Consider the following 13,162-nt stretch of genomic DNA (forward strand, 5'->3'; position numbering starts at 1 on the left):
GGGTTTGCAGGAGAATAGCGGGAACTTAAATTCTCACAATTTACTTGAGTTTACAGGAAGGATTGTAGAATACCGTGTGTTTTTATAATTTGCTCTTGGGATAACGGTCTAAAGCCCTGAGCAGTTGTGTTCTGCGCAGCATACGAGCTGGCAGTAATGTTAGATACATGGAGATCTGAAACAACGTAAAGAGCGTGGGCACTAAGAGCTCACCAGAATCTTCCTGCTGATTCAGTCTCAGTTTAAGTCTGTAGAGTGAAAGAGACCCTATGCCTGCAAAGCTGGTGAGATAAGAACTGTCTTGACCTCAGTGGGTTTTTGTTTATGTTCTGAAACCTTTTAAGTGTTAATGTTAGCTTCTGTTAATAGTTGCTTGATCAGACTCATCTAGTTAATATTCATGTGGCAGTCTGCAATGCTTTGTCCCAGATAACACATCTTCCTATTCTAATAAGGATTATTAAAACCAGCTATCAGATAATAAAGCTAATACTGAAGCAATTCTGTCCTGTTTGTTGCTAAAGGAGAAGATAAACTGTAGATCACATGTATTGTTCTTGGTACCAGTTTTGGCAAATAAGGGAGTTTGAAGGTGCTTTGTGGTTTTTAAGATGGGTATTTCTGCATCCTTTAGCCTTCTTCTGTTTGAAGAACGTTTTCAATTTTCTTTCCTGTTTCATCTCTGAATGCGTTTTTGCTTTATTCAGTCATTTTGAACTGATCTTCCAGGTGATGTGTCAGATGGAGGTGTGTGTCTATAGTGAAATCTAAAAGAAAAAAAATACTGCTTATATATAGCTAGTTTAAGCCCATCTACATCATTCATTTAAAACAGCAACTTGGACTTGTTTTCATCCAATTGTTTCCTTGGGTCTGGGAATGCTTTTGTTTTGGGAAAGGAGGGACCCATGAAGTATCTTCAGAGAGTGCTTTGCTGAGGTGATGTTTAGAGCAAATAAGGGGCTGGGTGCCTGGACCTGGAAGATAAAACTGTGCTGCTGAAGTTTCCACTGAAGATGTAGGTGAGGAGAAGAGTAGAAAAAAGAGATAATCTATAACTGATAAATTCAGTAATGATGAGCAGTCACGGCCTGGTTTGGCCATGCCTTAGCCATCTTGTTACTGTGTTCCCAAACATTCATAACCACCATGTGTTTTTCCTTTGGGAGCCACCAATGTAAAACATTTTAGAGACAACTTTTTCCTTTTTAAACCAGACTTGCAGTGATTTGATTTTTATCCTCTTGTGTGAAAATGTTACCCCTTGCAACTAATCCATAGTTGTGAATTTTGTGTAGTACTAGTTCAAAATAGGTTTCTGCAAATATGGCAAGTTAAACTTCAAGGCTTTTTTTTTTTTTTTTTCATTTGTACAGTAGAACTTCCACAAAATGTAGGTCTTCTGATATGCTTGCCTTGGCAACCTTGTGTTATTTGGGTAGCATACAGTGAGGTGTTATACATGCAAACTGGATTTTTCAGTTGATTATACAATTATGCGTAACAACAGCAATAAGAAAGACACCTGCCTTGCAACAGATGAGGACAACTGATATGTATGGGTTTTTTAATCCTAGGTATATGTGAAAAGTGTGTGAGAAGTAGCTGAGCAGCTTTTTGGCAAGAAACATTTTTGTCTCTAATGGAAAGGATAGTTTTGCTGTCTGCTGACCTGACTTCTGGAAGGAGGATTTCGCACACCATGTTACCATGAGTGATAATATCTCCTAAACTTGAAGTTTTACATCCACACTTCACAACAGAAAAGGGAAAATTAAAATTTTATTTTTAATTCTAACAGAAATTTTAAGGACTTCTGTAGTTGTGCCATTCCCTTCTCTTGAGTTTTTGGGTTCTCTTGCCTTTAAATAGCTTGTTGTTCAAATCTAACGTTACGAAATTAACAGGATAGATATGGCTTTTGATATCCTGAAGCTTCATCCATTTAGCTTCCCATGGTTGCAGTATTTTGAAATGAATACTGAGATACCGTCTGGATATTCTGGTTTAAATTGGAAGTGCAAAAACTGGTATCAGTGCATGTAATGTGTGTGTTTTGCTGACCTGATGGGATTTCTGTTTCTCCAAAAATGTTTCTTTATTTCTTAATCTTCAGATCTAGTTGCATTCTTAGGTTGAAGTTATGGATGTTCCTTTAGATATTTGATTTGTCGTGGATCTTAGCAGTATGGAATTAGTGCTGTGATGCATGTGTTTACCACTCTATAGCTGCAGATAAAAGTGTTGGGTTTTAAAATACAGTAAACTATTTGAGTTTTTTGTATGCTCTGCATTGTGAGCTTCTTGTCAGGAGAATTACTGACTTTGTGATATGTCTTTGAAACTAAACCTATCTGTAGCAGAGAAATGTAGACAAGCTTTTCATTTTCTACTTCTTGAAATGCAAGGCTAATTCTTTAATTAGTTTGGTTCATCTTAATACCCGCAGACAAGGGCGGACAGTAGATGCTGCTTAAACTGTTATGTATTCTCCAAACAAGTTTGTTTTCTGTAACATTTTTTTATAGGTCAGATTGTGATCACAGGAAATTGCTGATCACTGTTCTGTGTTTGAAACAAAGGTGGCGGAGGAGGAATGTGGTTTTTTTCCTCAAATTCTTCATTTCTGCATTCTGATGTTTATTTTGTTTTAAATTTTCAGGTTGCTAGTTCTGAGGTTGTTGTAGATGGCATACCATAATGTAGTATGCTGTTGGACTTGCAAATTCTAGCATGCTAGCAGCCTGCCAGGTTTCCTTATAGGAACTGACAAAAGGCCTAATGACTTCTTTGTGAGTTGTTTTGTTTCTAAACCTAGACAGATAAGCCAGAGATCTTGGGAGAAGCTATGATCCACTTGTGCCAAAACTGAAAAGCAACATTGTTAAAAACTTTGAATAACTATTTTTCCTTCTATCACCCAAAATAAATTACAGCTGAAGAAATTAGGGCTAGAATGTCAGTGGGGTTTTGATGATCTGGCTTAAGTCATTCAGTGAGTTTATGTGAAACTTTTCAACTGTAAAGATGCAGATCATGACTTACTGGTAGTAAAGTTAGCCAGACTGGACAGGCAGGACATAATATTGTAGTGTTACCGGTAGGTTTTTTTCAAAGGATGTTGGTCAGAGTCCTTTGGGACTTTGTAAAATGTCAATCTTGAGTTAGAAAGGACCCTTCTGCCAGTGCTTTTGAGGATGACTATTCTAGGCATTTCTTCTATAGTGATGACTTCTAAATTCTTTAGTTTCCTGGTTCTCAACCTACTGTTTTAATCATATGGCCAGCCAATGTGCACTGTGATATACTTTGTGACTAATATAGAAACATTGTGAAATATATTTTCTGAACCTCAGAATTAAATTCCTAAGTTTGCAAAATAGCTTGTCAACAGTTCACAGACTATTCAAAGTGTAAACCAGTCAGTTGCAGAATGTGTTTCCCAGGCTGTTGTTCCAACACTAAATATTGATTGAACCATTTCCTTGAAGCTCCATCGACTTACGCTAAGGGAGCTTGTTTTGGTTTTATGTGCTTCAAATACGATACAACCAGCAACTGCAAATAAGTGTCTAGAGATAGTTTGGCCCAAGTCTTTCTGTCAGTGTAACCAACAAAATATTACCTAGCAAGAATCACAGCAGTTAGGTGATGTATTTTTGTTGCTGTAGTTATAACTTTTTGGTTTGTATCTTAATGGAGCAGAAATATTATGTTGATTAGACATGTTACCTACCTCATTAGTAGGTAGGTAACATGCCTAATGACTTCTAAAAATTGGGTCTACTTACACAGAGGATATTAGTTAACCAGTTGGTGGTTTAGACATGAGATTTCACTAACTTCACTACAGAAATGATAAAATAAGACTGTTCTAGTCTTTAGAGCCACAGGGATGCGGCTTCTACAGGCTGCTGAACTCCTGGTCACAGGGCATGAGCATACTCCTGTGTTTGACGGAAAAGCGCAAAAAGAAGTGTTCATGGTGTTGGCACTGCTGGAAGAGATGAGCTGCTTTTTCCATTTTTCTCTGGAATGAGGAGAGAAATGCTTGCTTAAAGAAAGTGCCCTGTAGTGATCCATTGCTTGGATCACACTGAATAGACTGCAAACACCATGTGAATCTACTGAGGTTTCACGTTTAGGGCATCAGATACCTTTCCGTTTATTTCCATAATAGTTTCCAGTACATTGTTGAAACTAATACTTTTAAAGACATTAAAACGTATTTGAATTTTTGTTGAAACTTTTTTTCCTGTAGAATGACTTACTTCCTTGCCTGCAGCTGTGTTGTTTGTAGAAAGTCTTGCATGAGAAACTCCAATGTATTGGCAAAAATACGGTTTGGAACTAGTTGATTTGCCATTCAGAGGACCCTTTTTTGTTGAGCTAGGACTAACGACTTTACAGCTATCAAGTGATTCCAGGGCTCTTGAAGTGTTTGGCTGTTATAGCAATGATTAGAACTGCAGTATACTTCATGCAGGCAAAGGCGTATGTCCTATATTTTGAGAATATGAGTCATTGTTTCCAAAATTTTGGTGAGAAGGGCAGCTGACAACTATTCTTGACCTGAGTTTTCAAGAGAGGATACCACAAATGCAGTGTGGTTGGATTGATGTGCCCTATATTTAAAGAAGTTTTAATTTCCATTTAACTATATCAAAGTGTGAAGACAACAGAATTTTGTAGCTGCCTATATCTGATTCTTTATCTGTATGCTAGCTACCTAAATGGTGATTTTTAATTATTCATAATAAAAACAGTATCCAGTGTCTGAGGAAAGAGGAGAAGAGGGATGGGACTTGATTAATGCAAAATTTAATGGAACTCCTTTTCCTGTGCAACAAGAGATCTATGTTGACAATCCAGGAATTTCAGCTTTGCCCTTTGTGTGATGTGTCTGTATACTTAAAACATACATACAGCCTGCTTCTGTAGCAGCAGCTTACACTTTACTTGAATTAAAGCAATTTGCCTTCTACACAGGTAGCATATTACATGGATTTAGTTTTACAATCCATCAAGCCTTAGATACATAGTAATGTCAAGTAACATGAAACAGTTCTGGTGATAATATCCATTGCCACAGCCTTTCCTTATTTATCTGCTGACAGTCTTCCTCCACCCCCACCGAACTTCTCTAACTTGTTACTGACATCACGTGTGCAGTCCTGAGCAGAAATAAGGTACCTTAGTGTCTCAATGAACATGTGTAGCAGTGGCACATGTTATATGCTCTACTTAGTTTTCAGAAATTTGAGTATTGTTTTGCTTGATGAAATGGTGTTAATCAGCCTTAATGGTAGTTTAGCAATTTTGTCTTATTTTTTCACACTGATTTGTAATTTTATTTCTTGTTATTGATTGATTGTCAGCTAACATAAAGTACATCAGGCATCTATATAAGGCTTGAAAACACTAGTTTAGGCCTCCTGGTAGGAGCAGGACTTGAATGATGGCTTCCATTGTAGGAATACGGTAATTGTTGATGGCATGTATAGAGTTTGGTTGTTCTTTTTGTTATTTAGGAAATACAAAAGTTTGAAAGTTGTAGTGACTAAAATGCTAGTTTTTGATCATCTCATGACGTAAAGATTTTGCTGAAGTGTTACGTTACTTTCCAGAACACATATTCAAGGTCTTTTATAAAAGCTGTTTCCTAATTGACTACTGCTTTTTATCTTTCACTTTATAGCCAAACCAGGTGGACGGGTGAAATGTCAGTATATTTCTGCTGTGGATAAAGTGATCTTTGTGGATGACTATGCAGTAGGATGTAGGAAAGATCTCAATGGCATCTTACTGTTAGACACAGCTCTGCAGACGCCTGTTTCAAAACAAGATGATGTGGTTCAGCTTGAATTGCCAGTTACAGAGGTAAGATGTGGAGGGGGGGGAAAGGTGTGTAAATAACTGACAAATACTGAAACCAGACATTTGACCCTGAGTTTCTTGTGTGATATTAACAGCATGTAATGGAAATGTTTCTTAGTTACTAACTGTTATAGCGCAATAGCTTTTTTTTGCAGTTATCTGTATCTCAAACAAATAAGAGCTTACCTCGTCAAAAGCATGTTATTTCATATGAAGGAATGTTATAGTGACCAGAAATAAGGACTTGTTTCCAGAGCTTTGTCAGTGCTTATGTGTAGAATCTATATATACTTCTAGAAGTCAGTCTGGGCTGCTAGGCATTCTTGGAATTTTTGGTTTAGACTTTCAGGGAAAAAAAGACGATTAAAATCAGCTAATGTAATGTTGCTACATGTGAAGAATGAATCTTGAAATCTGACTTTTTTTTAGGGCAACTGACCTACCTAGAAGACTTTTTTCCCCGTAAACCTGGTTTCCCTTTTGCCTTTGGACTATCGCAGCTATAACGTAATTCCTCTTGGTTTGAGACAGTACCAAGCATTTAGTATCACTTTAAGGGAATCTAATGTATACCTTTTTGCTTCAAGTGTAATGCTGAGAATTTTGTTGCATTGGTTTACCTTCAGCTAGCATAGTGTTTATTAGGAGGGGTAGCATGTATGTTCTTATTTTCAAGTGTTGTCTAATACAAGATTGCTAAGAATTGCTTCTATTCTAAGGCACTTGGTGATGAGGAAAGTAGCTTTCACCTTTGTAATGGTCATAAAGGAATAGACCCAGGAAGTAAATCTTTACAATTATTTTAATTACAAGCGAGATTAATTCTTTGCTTGGGAAGAACACAATGCATCTGCCAATGGTAATAATTAGAATAGTGCTTACAGTTGAAAAACCAAAACTGGACTACCAGAGCCAGGTTCTGAATCCTTAAAGCAGTCTGAGAAAAGAGCACTTCCGACTCATCTCTGAGAAACAAATTTTAATATTGAATGATGCACCACCACCAAAAACTTTTCCTGAGAATTGATTTAAAATGTTTATGTTCTGTTGGAATACTGAATAATAGATGCTTATTAGGAACCAGGAATGTGTGTTATATGTGAGGTTTTTAACTACTTGTCTTGAGTAGGAGGAACAGCAATAAAATGCTTCATAGAGGTCCCCAAAGAGAGCTTTCTGGGTTCCTCAGGCTTGCTGCCACTGGCATAATTTTTACACCCTTTGTGGGTGTAAAAAATCTTAGTATGTGTGGCTGAGTGTGAAGAGACTGACAGAGGTCAGCATTTCCTTTCATAAGTTTTGCTGTCACTGGTTTGCAGTCTCTCATGGTTCAATACAACCTATAAGTTGTGTCAGTTTCAGATAAGGATTCTTTGGTTCTAACGAGTATGCAGACTCTTATTTCAAGGTATAGAGCACTTCTCTGTAAAGGTCCTTCCTGCTGGGAAAAAAATGGGAAATACTATAATTCACTAGGAACATATTTGGGAAGTTCCTGGCAAAATCAGTGAGATGGGAGGAAAAACATTAGCAGTCTTCAGTTCTTCTAATTGTAAAGAGAAGGTACCCATACTTCAGAAAACTTCAGTAAATATTAACAAAATATCATACAAATGAATCAGTCCACCTCTTTCATCATAGGAAGGTCAAGAACCTTTATCCAAGCAAGAGCCTTTATTTTTTTGTTAGTCCCTAGAACTTTTCTGCAAATTTTTGCACTTAAGTAGTCTTTTTATATGACTGATCAGCTGGTAATATGAATTTATGCATTTCTGTTTGATTGGCAGCCTTGACAAATGATGAATCAGCCCCTATGCTGGTTTTCTTCCCGTAGAACACTGTAAATTTATGAACCTCTGTTGGGCAATAGATGTCTCCTTTTTGCTTGGCTTTAATATGTGTTCTAATTCTTTATATGACCAACTTGTTTAATATTTGGTAATATTGCCCTTGAGGGAACTTGTAGTAATTACTGTCACTATTGCTGAAGCTTATCCATTGATAAGGCCTACATAGTAAAGTTTGAACTACTTACTCAACTCTGGCTTTTTTATGGGATATGCAACAGGTGTAATTATTGCCTGTAGTTATTCAATGTGGATGCTAACTTCTCTTGCACATCTGCATTTTAGGCTCAGCAGCTATTATCTGCTTGCATAGAAAAAGTAGATGTTTCTAGCACAGAGGGATATGACTTATTCATCACACAACTGAAGGATGGTTTAAAAAATACCTCACATGAAACTGCAGCAAATCATAAAGTTGCAAAGGTAAGAATTTGTGCTGTCTGACATCGATTCCCAAGTCTAATTTGCTTGACTGCTACTATCAATGCATACAAAATGCTTGATTTAGTGTGGTGGATTTTATTTGAAGAGAATGGAATGTATTATGTGTTCCTTAGTTCCTCTGTGTGAAGTTTCACTTGTTAAGAGAACAAACAAGGTTAGTTTCTTGCTCATAAACCCAACAGAACTTAAAACCTGAAGTTACTTCCTTGCATTTGTCTGTGTTGCTCTTGTGTGTCTGTTCTTGTATTTCTTGAAATCAAGAAGTGTGTGTGGTTTTACTTTTGACACTTTTGTGATTTGTTTGATGTTTAGATGTTAAAATTTTAAAATTGAAACTAGGGACTGTTTTTTCTTAATTTAGTGGGCAACGGTTACGTTCCACCTTCCTCATCACGTTTTGAAGTCTGTCGCCAGTGCCATTGTAAATGAACTCAAGAAGATAAATCAAAATATTGCTGCCTTACCTGTAGCATCCTCTGTGATGGATAGGTTATCTTACCTCTTACCCAGCGCTCGACCAGAACTTGGTGTGGGACCTGGTCGATCTGTGGACAGGTATGTTAAGATGAAATAAGTGATTAATTTGACTGCTTAATTATATCAGATTAAGCTCTTAGATGACTTTAATTTATTTCCCAAAGGAATTAGTCCTATTCTGTACTCTCTTGCTCTTACATGTCCTGCTAATTAACTGTTCAATGCATAATGGACTGTACATATTACTAAAATTAAGAGAAACCTTTATGGGTACCACAAGATGGTTTTGTTTGGATTCTGACTTTAATGTCAGGCAAATTGAATTCACCTGGCTCTTAATCCCAACATACACTTTCACAAAGGTAACAATAGCAGCCCTAAATATAGGTCCCTAGGTGGTATTGTAGCATGTTAATGTGATATGTTCACCTAGGCTTTACTCTTCATCATGTTTGATTATGGCTTTTATCTGAACAGTCAGGTGCTTATGACTAGTTACTTGTTACTGGCTTTACTCAGACTAGTACTGAAAACTTACTGAGACTGCAATATTGAGATGTTCAGAAACTGCAGCTTTTAAGAGTATTATATACAACTCTTTTGAATGCAAAGAGAGCACTCATTTGTCTACCAAAGATAGAGCATACATACTATGCTGCAGCATGAAATCAATTCCTTTTCCTTCACACAAGAAAGCGTTATGCTTATGTTTTGTGTTTTAGTTAGGAAGTTGTGCCTCTGCAGAGTGTGTGTGTGTGTATATATATCTATGCTACTTCTGAACTCTCTAGTCACCTACTATCTTTTTGGGCCCAGAGAAAATTTTACCTCAGACTGTTGCTTCATGTCTTTGTGATCCAAGGAATAATGTATATACAAGCAAATAACCCATTATTTTAACCCTCATAAGCCAAGTAAAGACTAGTTAGAATGCTGATAAATCTTCTAAGTCTGTAAATTAATTCCTTCTTGAAAGTTTCTGTAGAAATACTATTTTGGAAGTATGTTACCATTTCTTCCAGCTCAATTTAGTAAAATTGATTTAATCTCTTACTTCTCCCCAAGCCTCCAGGTCTACCTGTACCTCACCATATTGTATTTTTGATTAGAGATCTCTGAGATCTGTCTCTTAAGGTGGAATAATGTTGAGTTAAGACAGCCTTTATGTGAGTGTTGCAAGAATAGTGTATTTTCTTGATAAGGAAATGTTTAATACATCCATTCTCTTATAAGACAGCAAAAATCTCCTGAAACAGAGGGGTAGAAACAAGAAGTGAGGCACTTTTCAGTCTAGCAGCACTTGTTCTTGGGATGATCCTGGAGAACAAACTCAGTCAAGGAAGAAAAAAAATAAAATCAAATGCAGCTGATAGTTGTTTCTTATATACTATTTCAGATGAGGGATATGCATTGAATGAAGGTGAAAAAGACGGGAGCTTTTCTTCTCTGTAGATACTGAGTTGCAGAGTTGTTCATATTTTGTGACTCAGTAATTTATAATTTTTATTATAGTATGCAATGAGTGACAAATGTTGGGGGGTTTGTACATATTCAGTTAACCCTAAAATATCACTTTGGAGTAATTTCAAATGTACATTTTCATATCTGTTCAACTACTAAACCCAAATTTTTGCAGTAGTCATGTTAAAAAAAATCCAGCGTTTCTATCGGGCTAGATTCCGTATTCTCCCTAAATGCATGGTAGCTTTGGATATGTGATGTTTTTTTGCAGTTAGACCAAATAGACTACCTGGAAGCTTATTTTATTAATCTTGCTTTTAAGGTCTGTAGGTTGTTGTATTGCTTTTGGCCTTTTGCTGAGGATGTACTTTAGGCACCCAAGTGAGAGAACTTTTCACTTTTCTGTAATTGTTAATGAAGATTTTAAGTGTAAGTTAGAGATAACTATCTGTGGTATTTCTAACGATTACTAAAGCATTGAAAATAATTCATAGTTTTTTTTATTCTAAGTGACAGTTCTGGGTAATGTAGAATTTTTCACCTTTCTAGGTCTTTAATGTATAGTGAAGCTAACAGACGGGAGACATTCACTTCATGGCCTCATGTGGGTTATAGGTGGGCACAACCAGATCCTATGGCTCAAGCTGGGTTCTATCACCAGGTAAAAGGTTTAGTTGTTCTTAGTATTTGTTCTTTAAGTGAAGGTTTGGGGAGCAGAGAAAAATGTCTTTTTTTTTTAATGTGGATTCCTTCAATGATGCAAAAATCATAATGAAAGAGTATGTCATTCAGCTCTATTCTTTTTTTAAGTTTCAGGTTTTTTCCATGCCTTGAGGTTTCTTCTTTTTTGTAGAGATCACAGAAAATACTATTCTGAACCTCAGCATATAAAGCACTTATAAACACTTGTAACATGGATTCTCTTGCTCTTTGTTAGGTTGTTGAATAAATATCCTAACTTCTAATAAGTGAAGCCAAAAAAAGCAATAAGCTTGACAGTTTTGTAACAGTACTTTCCTAGTGGGAATTAAACTGTGTTGTAACAAGCAACAGTCCTAGACCACATTACTAAATTATTAAGCTTAGAGAATAATTACAACCTCAATGTTTTATTTCACTACTCTTGTTTCTTTAAATTTTTCATTCTTTGAATTTATTTCTATTATACAACAATTATTTATAGTATGGATCTAGATACCAATGGCTAGGTAGCGCATATCATTTGATGTCAATATTGTCTGCCTCATGTCAGCTGCAAAGCCTGATAGGTGCAAGTGGATAAAGTTTTTGGAGGATTTCTTAAGGTTGTTTATGAGAAATGCAGGGAATTCATATATTAGAGTTGCATCTGCATATTCCCAAGCATAATGAAACTTGAAATGTGGTCATGAAAATGCTAAATTTTAAGAGAATGGAAATTTCCATTCTTTCCTTTGATGTTGCTTCATCTAGAAACAACTATTCTTTGCAGAGGAGTGATATAGAATGCTTTATATTCTAGCAGGTTGAAGGAATAATAGGAAATAGTTGTTTACCCTGTGTTATTTCAAGCATACAAATGTACAGTTATTCTGCTGAGGTTCTAAATTTTTGGAATGTTGTGAACTTCTTTCAAAGAAAAAAAAGTCTTAGCAGTGATACTAAGTTCTGTTCTGTGGTTTTTTTTTGTTTTTTTTTTTATCCAGTGGCTTGCACAGGTTTTGGTTCTGAATCTTTTCTGTAGTAATATGGTGTATCCTTTTCTTTTAACGTGAATTACTACCACTTTATAAAATGTAATTTGTGGTCTTTTATGCATTTGATGTGGTGCTTTGCTATGCCACTAGAAGGAGAAGAGGACTTGATCACCTATTTGGCAGTGTTTTGTACTACATAATGATATAAATTTCAAGTGTTTTTTCTTATTTTTATAGCCTGCTTCATCAGGAGATGACAGAGCCATGTGCTTTACCTGCAGTGTGTGTTTGGTATGCTGGGAGCCTACAGATGAGCCTTGGTAAGTTTAATGATATTTGGAGTAGACATAATTCTGTGCATGAAAAGGTTAGAAAGCTTTGGGGGACAAAGATCAACCTTATCACAAATGGGATTTCTGATGAGTTTAAGGAACAAGAACAGATTTCCAGAATGATTCTATGGGACAAATCACAGAGTAATTCCTGCTACTATGTCAAATCTGTGTAAAATAGTAAGCCCAAGAAATTGAAGTTGGTTTTATGTCTTAATTGTGATTTGCTATCTCATTTAACATTGTGCCATAGCAAAGATGGCAGCCAACATTTCTTTGCAGGGATTTAAACTCAATCTTCTATTTGATTGTGACTAGAACACATCTTTTTTTAAGTTCTTAAACTGCAATGGCGATGCAGCGCATGTTTGCCTTTTATGTGAAGGTGCAAGATCCATTACTAGTTTCCCAAATCAGCTAAAACTGAGCATAGTGACAGAAATGCAGGACCTTATACTGATTTTAAAAGAATTCCTAACCTAATTTTTGTCTTGATTATTTGGTAATTTAGAATTATTACTTGAACACATCAGATTCGTGGCTTTCTCAAAACTTTTCATTGTAATATTATCTTCATAGTCTGTGTCTCATCCTTTCCCTTGTTATTTTCCAGACATTTTGTAGTAGTGTAATTGCTCTTTGCCATGGCTCTGCCTTAGGTATATATTGAGATTAAAAGGGTTTTTTTCATGATTCTTGGTCAATGTGTCATTCAGGACTGTTCTCAGTTTTGATTTTTGTAAATGTAGATGTAGAACTAAGGACAGAACATTGCTTCATCTTATTAAGGTTACTTACAGTATGTCCTAACATTGGAATTCTAGTGTACCTTCTGTAGAATTTAGTCTGTGCTTTTCTTCATGAAGACAATGGGCTACTACCTACAGAAGAATTATTTTTTCAAATGGACAAATTATATTGACCACTGTATGTAGATTCCTCCATTTGAATATGAGTATCTATTAAGTGATCAAAGGTTGTAATATGGTCTCCTATTGAGAAACAGCAGGGAAACCTGTGTTAGTAACTTCAAAACTCTCTTGTATAG

At 36.0% G+C, this 13,162-nt stretch overlaps 1 protein-coding gene across 1 annotated transcript in view; it reads left to right on the top strand.

Moving 5' to 3' along the window:
* Positions 1-3,725: 3,725 nt before the first annotated feature.
* The window catches only part of BIRC6 (baculoviral IAP repeat containing 6), a 172,866-nt gene continuing 163,429 nt past the window's right edge, over positions 3,726-13,162 (top strand). The window contains exons 1-6 of the mRNA XM_026844602.1: positions 3,726-3,747; positions 5,699-5,880; positions 8,010-8,147; positions 8,530-8,723; positions 10,656-10,767; positions 12,020-12,102. Of these exons, the coding sequence (XP_026700403.1) occupies positions 3,726-3,747; positions 5,699-5,880; positions 8,010-8,147; positions 8,530-8,723; positions 10,656-10,767; positions 12,020-12,102 (731 nt within the window). The remainder of the gene's footprint in view (positions 3,748-5,698; positions 5,881-8,009; positions 8,148-8,529; positions 8,724-10,655; positions 10,768-12,019; positions 12,103-13,162) is intronic.

The sequence above is a fragment of the Athene cunicularia genome (genome assembly GCF_003259725.1).
Source record: "Athene cunicularia isolate RWA chromosome 3 unlocalized genomic scaffold, athCun1 chr3_part1, whole genome shotgun sequence".
NCBI lineage: Eukaryota > Metazoa > Chordata > Aves > Strigiformes > Strigidae > Athene > Athene cunicularia.